Source organism: Limulus polyphemus, unplaced genomic scaffold (assembly GCF_000517525.1).
Source record: "Limulus polyphemus unplaced genomic scaffold, Limulus_polyphemus-2.1.2 Scaffold3628, whole genome shotgun sequence".
Taxonomy (NCBI): Eukaryota; Metazoa; Arthropoda; class Merostomata; order Xiphosura; family Limulidae; genus Limulus; species Limulus polyphemus.
The window spans coordinates 47,957-58,724 of NW_013669238.1; the positions used below are offsets into that span (position 1 = coordinate 47,957).

General features: G+C 34.7%; 1 protein-coding gene across 2 annotated transcripts in view; it reads right to left on the bottom strand.

The window, feature by feature from the left end:
- Positions 1 to 10,768, bottom strand: part of LOC106469714 (AKT-interacting protein-like) — a 52,178-nt gene that overhangs the window by 29,493 nt on the left and 11,917 nt on the right. For both annotated transcript variants that reach the window (XM_013930226.2, XM_013930227.2), the window contains exons 4-6: positions 9,276 to 9,376; positions 7,787 to 7,875; positions 1,106 to 1,204 (exon numbers count right to left, since the gene is read on the bottom strand). In XM_013930226.2, coding sequence (XP_013785680.1) covers positions 1,106 to 1,204; positions 7,787 to 7,875; positions 9,276 to 9,376 — 289 coding nt within the window. The remainder of the gene's footprint in view (positions 1 to 1,105; positions 1,205 to 7,786; positions 7,876 to 9,275; positions 9,377 to 10,768) is intronic.

Consider the following 10,768-nt stretch of genomic DNA (forward strand, 5'->3'; position numbering starts at 1 on the left):
AGAAGGTTAATTTAGGTTTATTTTGATTTTTTTTTTTTTGGGGGTTACGAGGTCGGTCGAATTGACCAATCCTGTTTTGAGATAGGGTAGAGAAAATAACATATAAACTATAAGGATTTAGTGAAAAAACGTTTGAAATGCATGTAGGAGGTTTTAGGAATAATACCAAGGAAATGTGAGATTTTTGAGAAGACGATAAGTATTTTTAATTTTAACATGAAAATTACTTTTCACACAGACTATTCAAAAGAAATACTCAATATATTCATGGACAAAACTTTATTTTATTTTATTAAAAATACTTCACTAAGAAATATGACTTTTTGTATGTGAAAAACTTGTAATATTAACTGAAAGACTGCCAAATTTTGTGAAGATATACCCAATATATAGAGAGTTACAAGTGTTAAATTTATGTCAACTTTAAATGAGTACAAAAGGTCACATGAATCGGTTAAATTGACTGACCCTGTGTTGAGAGAGTTAATAAACTAATTTGTCTGGATTATCAAGACATCTAAATAGTTGGATCAGTCACCTTAAATACAATAGACGCTATTAACAGCATGGGTTATCCATGAATAAATGTAAGGGTGCAAACCAGCAAGGATGGGCATGCAATTGGTAAACAAAATTACACTTTATGGTACAATAAATTTATCAGTTTATTATTACACTAGTCATAAGACATTAGAGTTAGGCCTATTATATTTTCAAAAACTACATTCTTTATATAGTCCCTCAGAAGTAAGACTAAATGATCAACCATTTGCATTTTAAATTCGATTAAGCTACTCCAAATTTTTCATAACAGCAATTTTGCCTTATCCAAACTAAACTATTAGAAATTCCAATTATTCTTCAGTTATTTATTGGAGTATACATGAAAAATTCAAACAGTTATTATAAATCAAGGTGTAAGCTAGAAAATTCTTAAAAAAGTCTAGTGTGTATTCCAAAGTTGAATTAGTTATAGACATGATGACTTCTGGCTAGAAGTCAAAGTAAACAAAAATTAGCTTATAAATGTTTATCATTGTGTTTATGATACAGTTATGAGTTTGTAACAAGATTTTCTACTTATATTAAAAGCATATGTACTTACAAAACTGATGCTTCTGGATTCAATGGATTTTGATTTTCTATTTTATAGAAGATTCGACGAGCATACAGAATTACTTGCCAAATATGATTGACATTTCTTCTATAAAAAGAATGAAAAATTAAAGTATTGGTCATTAGGAAAAATTATTACATTCACAAATTTAGTGATAATGATTTACTGGTTTCCAATGCTTATGTTCTACAAATCTATCAACCTTTCAACAGTTAACAATTGTACTTTTACTCAAGACAGTATTAATTCATATATAGCAAACTGTGCTTTCTTGTTTTGAAATTAGAGGACCCCCTGAAAAACAAAATTCCTTCCTCACATGGAATAAAACCTACAAAACATATCATAAACAGCCTCTAATGTACTAATTATTTCTTAAATTCTCCATGAAAATCTAAATTCAGAAACCAGTAACTTTATTTTTAATATTTCAATAAAAAATTTAATATTTTGCACAGACACACATTTAATTATGTAACTAAGCTACAAATTCTTTGCAAAGATTACATCCATATCTTTTGTGAAATATAGTTAGAAAGTTATATAGTTAGTTAATGTTCTAGGAAATAAAAAGAAAATTGCAAAATTCAAATAAAATTCAGCAACAAAACAAACATTCAACACTGGGGCACAAATCATAAGGTAATCATTATATAATGAATGTGTCTTGGTTATTGAGGTACTGACAGAAGTAAAACCTAAACTGTATTGGACTACTGTCTTATTTGGTTTAACCTCAATTTTGCTGACCTTGCACACTTATAACAAAAAGAAAGAAAAGAAGCAGATTAGTGTACTCAAGCCCACAACATCCCATATTTTTAACACCTTTGCTGTCTGCAGCCAGAAGTAGGAAGGCAGTTTCTCTCTTGTTACATTTAGGAAAACAAAAAGTAGTTAGAGAAATAATAATTACATTACTATACATCAATGGATCTCCCCAGTAATATCACTTCCATGGTTCTAAAAATATCCACATATTAACAAGGTCTTACGTAGGTAAGGTGATACAACTACATTAGTCCATCTATACAAGATATAAAAATGTCCAAGTAAGCAATTCTGATATTTCCTTTCCCACCAATAAGTTTCAAGAAATTATTTTTCATTGTACATATAATAATTTAATTTATGTCATTATTTTGCGATGTTAACATTTTCCTAATCTGAAAATGTATTTCCAATAGATACCTTCACACACAGATCAATGCTATTTCCCTCGTGCATCTGCATATGAAGTTTGCACAACACTAGTTTTCAGCTAACTCACACCTAAATTCCCATGATTAGTGTGAACTGCACTGGTACATAATGATAATGACCCTCCACCAAAAGAAGGGCAACATAACCTCCATGACACAGTAACACAGTTGCACTCGCAATAACTTCATTCTTAGATGAGGCAAGGAAAAAAAAAGTTGCACTAGAAGTGGGGGGGGGGGGTAGGGGGGGAATGTGTGCAGAAGTCAGTATCTATAGCAAATACATTTTCAGGTTAGGAAAATGTTAGCTCCCTAGAAAATAACTCGCCTCCCACACACAAATACTACAATCCCACATTAAAGTGGTGGAGGGGCCAGTGCAAAATTTTACTTAGATGAGTTCCCTTCAGAAAGCACCCACTGGCAGGGGCTTCACAGGGGCACAACCATGGGAAACCACATCTTGTCTCAACCACAACATATTTTTTACCCGAGCAGCAAAGGAGGGAGAGGAGGAAGAGCCTGAAGTGTTACAGGGATGGGCAGAATATGATCGTGACTAACTGAGCACCTTCACATAAGTGTTCAGTGAACTAATATGTGTAATGTGGTTAGGGCATGATCAGACCTTATAATGTGTGCTCAGCATGATTCTTACTAGATAGAGTCTGGTTGCAGGAGAATGGCATTATAGTTGTTTGAGGGGTGACCCATAATATACTTACAGTGCCACCACCACCCTACTTCTTATGGTTTTGTACTGAGCCAAACCAGTAAGGATTCTCAATGGTCCACTTCCCCACCAGCTAGAAAGTGGCAAGTGGCAAGGGTCTCCATGCTCCACATGAAAAAGAGGGGAAAGAGAATTTGCACTGGGGAAACAGGAAGAAGTGCCTTGATCCTCATCAGACCACCATCTGGAAAGGTCATTAATTGAAGACAGTGCAATAGTTGACCATGAAACCCTATTTTTAAAAGTCTAAAAGCATGAGCCAAAGAAGTAGGCAGTCACTTCTTTGGTGCTGGTTTTTTTCGTGATAGTCCATGGAATTAGTACAATCTGGATCGAACATTTAAAGTAAATTTGTATACCTTGAGGACACCTCAAGTGGTCTTGCAGAACACCTCATCTCACAGTGGACACTGGTAGAGTGAGGATACATGGGCTGAAAACCTTCTGTTATCCTAGATCATTGCAAAATTTGGGAAATAAGCATACCCTAGGAGGCAACACCAGCAACCTGGCAGCATTCTGTTTGATGCAAGGGGCAAGAAATGAAAAGGGAAACAAACTTACCCACTTCTAAGATGGTGGGTTGACTGAAGTATGGTGACTGGTAGAAGTTGTATTCCTGCGGAAGACGAAATAGCTAGATGGTGAAGAGACGAACATGTAGAAATTCGTCTACATGCTCACCTGGAGGATCCTAGGTTAGGGTCAGTGAAAATGGGAAACAAGAAAGTGAAAAAGGTGATGAATAAGATGCAAAGAAAGTTAAATAGCCTGTGAGCATCCCCATCCAGAGGAGAATATACCAACCAAAGGAGTCAATGGATCCATCTATTAAGAGTGCAAGAGAGGTCCTTGGAAAAAGAAGGGTCCCAGGGGAGGAACAGAAGATGGCAGAGACCCAAAAAGGAAGAAGTTTGTGATAAGTAACACCTAACAGCCTGAACAGGACACAGGAGCTTATTTGGGTCTGAATGATCATACAAGTGAGAAAAAGAAGGAAAGGAAATAGGAGAGAAAGAAAGGTTATCATTCATCCCAAGTGGCAGAAGTCTGAAGAAAGAAATACCAGTCCAAGTAGAGGAGTGTATTAGTATGGTGGTAGAGGGTGTGAGAAGCATCAATAGCATAAGCATTCAAATAATGGTGGCAACAGATAAGGAGGAGGAATTAAGATGTGAGAGAAAAGCAGTACAAAAAGTAAAAAGCCATTGGCTTGAATAGGGCATGCATGAAAGCATGCAAAACCACATTATGGATACAATCAAGCAAGGAGGATAGTGAAGGGGGAAAGAGCAGAAGCAGGTGGAGAGGACAGAGGAAGAAAACAAACTGCAGTACCAGGGAAAGGTGAAGTGTACCAGACAATGCTTACCAATAACCAGCAATGGTGGAGACTGACAAACCATGGTCGAATATCCAGTTAAGAAAGGTAGAAAGATGGGGCACAGTAGGACAGCCAGGGAGGAAAGGAGTGGCAATTGGATCAATAACGAAAGATTGCCACAGTCATCAATAGACAGAAAAAGTGGGAAGGAGATAGGAATGTGACAAGAATGTTAGATGATAGGAGAGTCTGGCCTGATGGACTGGACAAATTCTACATATAAAGATGGAGGGATATCCCTTGATGAAAAAGGGATGCATGATACTGAAGCAAGAGTGAAGGGATATTGGGTATATGAAGGAGAGTGTCAATACCAAGTGAAAAAGCAGAAAAAACCAATATTAAGTTGGCCAAGGAGGTGCCATAGTAGGATTTTAGAAGGACTTTCATGTATCAAGTCCAGGGCCCAAGGGAGTAGTGGAAGAGAAGGATAGGCATGAGGCATATAGAAAAAAGGAGAAACCAATCCTGGTTCAGAGCATTGACAGCCAGGGCCAAAGGATGAGGAACAGGGGACCAGAAGGGATGAAGATTGGAGTGGAGAGGGTTGGCAAATATGTCTGTGAGGGACATGCCGAAACAACAACAATCTCAACAAAAGACTTGGGGGTGAAGAGACCACACCATGGGTAGAAACACAGCCTGGCTAAGACAGGCTGCCTGCCACAAGCTCAGAAGAACAGGTCCAATGCTCAAAATCAAAGAGATTTGGAATATATGCTCCCTTGATGATAGATGCAGAAATGACTGTGGATACATCAAAGTGGACTGTGACTGACTGATCAACCAGAAGTAGCAGGAAATGGGAACATTCCCAATGAACAGCGAGAAGTTTGAGCACGTTGAGGTGGACTAAACACTTATGCTGCATCCAAATGCAAGGAATCATGTCATCCAGAGATGCAGCTCAATCCAAGAGGGAAGCATTGGTGAAGAGACAGGAATGGTTTGGGATTTGGTAATGGAAGGCCAGAAGTGTGGATATAAAAAGTCCTTGTGGATGGGAGAGGGGAAGTTCACAAACAAGAACAATGGAACCTAAGAAAGAATCCCTTGGATCTGCAAGGTCCATTGGAGGAGATGCACATGTGCATACCCCTAAGAAATTAGGGGTTCAAAGGAAGTCAGAATCCTTAAGAGCAAAAGAACCCTTCACACAAAATGAGAATGAGAAGTGCAAGACCTGGCGACCGGATACTCCATAGCTCATGGGCAAAGAGAAATGATGAAAAATACTTGTACGTACCATATATTGAGTGGGCATGAGAAAAGACTTGGATATTGTGACAAGCCACCCCAACTGAGTAGTCTCTTGCAAAGAAATGGAGGTGTGAGAAGAGGATACCAACCAAGAATGGGCTAACAGAAGTCAATCATCAAACACAAGAAATTACAGCCCGAGGCCATGAATATGTCAATCAAATGCCCTCATGATACAAATGAATACAAAAAAGAGATAATGCTATGTCAAAGAGAACAGCAAAGAATTGAAAGATGCAAATCTGAGAGAAAATAGAAAACACAGGGAGGATGGGTCAACAGCAATGCGTAGAAAAGTGTCTGATACATTGACCATGGCAAAATGCAGACCGGATGAAAAGACCATACAGGTGGTCATAAGGAACAGAAAAGGAAATGGGAAGAGGAGCAAAGAGAAATGAGGAGAGAGAGGCTGTTGGTAGAAAATGAGTCCAACTGCAAGTGAAGAGGAATAGATGGGTACCTAGAGTGCCATACATGACAGTAGAATCACTGTCAAGATGAGCAATGAACCAGAAGTCAGGTATTGGAAGGACAAGAAAAAAAAGGAAGGCCTAGAATCTGGAATGGGAAGGTTTGGAGTAGACTGATCAGACAAGGAATAGGAGTCAAAGGGAAAGATCAAGAAAGTAAAAAAAAACTTGAGAAGGTAATGAGGACTGAATTCATACAACTTCAATCCAGATCTCCAGTGAGAAATGAACACCACTGAAGATGTCTGAGCCAGACAAAGACCATAAACATTAGGAGAGAAAGGTACAGTAAAAATGAATGCAACTTGATCCAACAAGTCCTAACAAAGGGAAACAAAAAAGGAGAGATAGAGCAGAAGAGGTGGAACTGGTTAAGATGGCAAAGAGAAGGGAATAAACTTCTACAGAAAACTCCTCTGGAGCATGATGGTGAGAAAAAGATAAAGATGGAAAAAGGGGGAACCAAAGAGCAAAATAGAAGGCAAGGGGCCTGATCCCAAAACAGACCAAATATATACCAAAGACAGAGAATCTAGAAAGGAAGAATGTCTGCAAGTCAAGACAAACAATTAGGAAAGGAACATATCTGAGAATGAAATCCAGAAGAGACTGGAAGGTTAAGATCATTCCCCAAATGGTAAGGAACTACCTAAAACAAACCAGGTTACAATCGTAATACAATAAGTAATACCTGACTGGGAGAAAAAACATCAGCTGAAGGGACTGGAGTAAAAGACCCAGTTAGCCTGTAGTAATCCACAGCATGTTGAACAAAGGCTACAACATCCCCAACAGTTAACAAGCCTCCAGAACCCATAGTAGAAATAAGGCCTACGTGTGTGGCATCATCACAAAATATCAGTTACAATCAGTTGAGAATTCAAAATAATAATCAATGCTTTTGAAACAAAAACTATAGAAAAGAAAATAAAGGTTTCATTAACCAATATAAATCTCATCAAATTGAAGTCAAGTGTGAAATTTGAACACATCTGTTCAATTCAATGCCAAAGAAAAGAATGAAGTTATCACGAGTGCAAGTGCATAGAGGGAGTTACTAGGCATGGAGATTGTGTCACCCTGCTGTTGGTGGAGGGTTATCATTGCATGATTATGTCATCATGCACCAGCACAGTTCATGTTAAACATAAGAATTTAAGTAGGAATTTGCTCAAGGCTAGTGGCATGCAAATCTCATAGGCAGATGGGCATAGGAAATAGCATATCTGTGTAAATAGGTGAATTATTGTTTCAGAATTACATAAGTAGCTTTTATATTTACTTGATTTTGAATGGTTTTGATGATAAAACAGTAATTAAATATTTTATATTGTTTTATCATCAAAACCATTCAAAATCAATTTTTGTACAAATATATTCATATTAGATGTTAAGAATTATATATTGCTGCAAATTTTACAGTATCTAAGAAGTTGTGAATGTATAATATTCTGTATAGCATGTATTTGATGAGGGAAGTCCATATACTTGAAATCATTTATTTTATCAAAAATATTAATTACCTTAATATCTAGATCTAAATAATGTTCTTTAGTGTCTGATATGGAAGTATTTTCAATTAGTAAAACAATAATAATTGCTGTATCTTAAACTAACCTCCATTTCTGAAAACCTCTCTTTACATCTAATTCTCCAGTTTCAATATTTATCAAAGGATGAAAAACTGGTGGTTCAAAAACTATCAGCTGTAACAAAATGAGATCAAATTTTATTACAAAATATATTTGAATTTCAATTTATAAGTATAAAAGAAAGAGTTTTTAACGAATTCTAAATGTTTACAAGGTAACTAGTGTTCATTATTTATGATTTTCTCTAAAATTACAAAGGAAAAGTAATTTTAAAGTTCTGAGAGCTTTATGTTTAATACAAAACCTTCCGCAGAAAAACATTTAGTGATTGCACCTTAGGCTTAACAGCTAAACTTATTCTATGTTCACTAATGCAGTGTTGTAATTTTGTAGCTAATGCATACAGAAGTCTTTACTTAAATTAAAGAAAATACTGCAGCTCAAAATGTACTGTTATAAGCTATATGTTTAATGTTGTAATTTGAGTGTTAGTTAGATGGAGCTGCAGATTTTATTGATAATGTTGAGATCAAAAGATTTAATGATATAGGTAGTTCTAAAGATGTGATGTAACAATATGCAGTATATTCAAAAATTTATGATATATATACAAGGTAGTTAAGATAGTGGATAGTTTTTCAAGAAAGAATGTGAACCAGTCAGTGTTTTAGCTATTGCAGTTACTTTGTACTAGTAAGTTGATTTATGTTAGTTAACAACACTTGTAGTACAATCTTATAGAAAATTTATAGCAATAAAAGTGTTTAAGTTTATTGTAATGTTAATAATGTAATCTATTATCATTATGCAAAGAAAATATAAAAGAATTATGCAACAAGAATATATTTTCACTGAAACCAAGGATGTTAATCTCTAGGAAAATTCTTGCTTATCTATTGTTCATATTTCATCATTCTTATACTCCCTTTTTAATTTTTTCTTTTGCAAGTTATGAGAATGGTCGTTTTAAAGACGAAATTATGCAACCAATATAAAAGAAAACAATACCTATAGGTACAATCTAACTCATGTAAGTGTCAAATGTGGTAGTAAAAAGCCTATAAGAAAACATATGTTTCTTAGAAATTTTGAAGAATAAAAAGCAAATTATAATGTTTAAAGTTGATGCTAAAATTGGATTAGGTTGTTTAATCTGTATAATTGTTACAGATATTAAGACCAGGTATTTAAGGAAAAGTGATTGATTCACAAAAAAAAATTATCTTTTAACAATTAATAAATTACTACATTAAAAAATATTTTTTGGTAGAGATCTATTTAGGGCATTTGGCCTTTTTTTTAATATCATTGTTTAATTTTTCTTAATGTCAGATTTTGTACAATTTTGTTAACATTTTCTAAAATGCATTAAGTACAAACTATTATCTTCATTTCTTGTTGATAAGGTTCTAGTATGCAATAAGACAAAGAAAACAACACACAAAAACATCTTAAAAACATTTTTGTATATCTTTATAACGCTAATGATCCAAAAGATAAAACTGACCACCTACTGGACAATCCCCATCAGGATAATTGTCTGGCATGTACAAAGTGAAACGAAATACTCCTCCTTGGTAAAGCCCTTGACGGATGAATAGCACTCCAAACCATTCTATTAACACATTTAATTAAATAATGCTTAAAAAATATCTAAGTATAATGACAGTAAACTGAGAACAAAACAATCTTGAAAATTTACTAGCAGCCTAATACATATTTTTATTTAAGAAAATGAAGCATCAATCTAATACATTACAATCTATACATATTTAGAAGTTTCCAGATAAACTTGTCTACTATGCCTTAATTATGCTTCATTAATCTGTTATCTCTTTTTTGCAGACATTACTCCTTATCTAGATGAAAAGACTCGTTCATTACAATCTTTAAAAAGTTTTTGATAAGGTGCCACGAAATAAGATTAACTAAGAAAATCCCATCCATAGGGATTGAGAAAAACCAGTTAATTGAATGGTTACGATTACTGGAGTTCAGTCAAACTGGATCCTTATTACAAGGGGAAAGTCTCAGGGGTCAGTTTTTGGGACTCTGCTTTGGATTATTCATATTAATGATATTATTGGTACATTAGTAAAGTTTGCTGCTTACATTAAATACTTTGGTATTTCTAGCCATATTATGAATGTTGAGGTAGGTATAGTACCACAGAATGACATGTACCAACTGGTACGGTGGCCAAATATTTATCAAATAATCATAGAAAGTGAAAGCATTTAGGTTATCTTAATTTGGAAATCAACTCAATGTGTGAATGAAGAAAAGGATCTTGGCACAGCAATGGATATGTCATTCACATCATTAAAGCAGTGTTCTGTTGCTAGTGGAATTTTAAGATGTATTTACAAATATAATGATTGCAGGTAAAAAAAAAGCATAACATTTAATAACATCAAGACTGTCACATCTACTTAAAAAAAAACAAAAAAACTCAACATCAAGTTTTGATCATTTAAATATCTATCAAACCTTCCTTGAAACTCCCTTACATTTAATACATCCATTACATCTGAAGACAACCCATTCCAAAAGCCTATCACCCTTTTAGTAAAATGAAATTGTCTTAGCTGAAGATTATTTCTACCCTGAAATAATTTATATTTGTGCCCCTAGTCTTATCAATTGTGATCAATACTGCAGTCAGTGCTGAGGAAAAATTTGTGTTATTCATTTTTTTTCATGTTTTTTAACTTTCCATTTCAATGTACATTGATGATTTTGCTATAGTTAGTGTTATAGTAGGGAAAACGAGATAAAATGTATAGATTTGCCAAAAACGTATCTGATATTTCGAAATGGTATATTTAAGTGTTTTATACTCACAAAAAAATTAACCTATCATTCTATAGGTAATTGAAGAACTTGTAGCATTCCACCACAATTTAATTCTTTCATTGGTGGTAATGTTCAGGGTCACTGATGAGGAGTGGAATTCTCCAAAACTAGTTTGGAATCACCTGTTCTATAAAAAATTGTGGATAAAAAT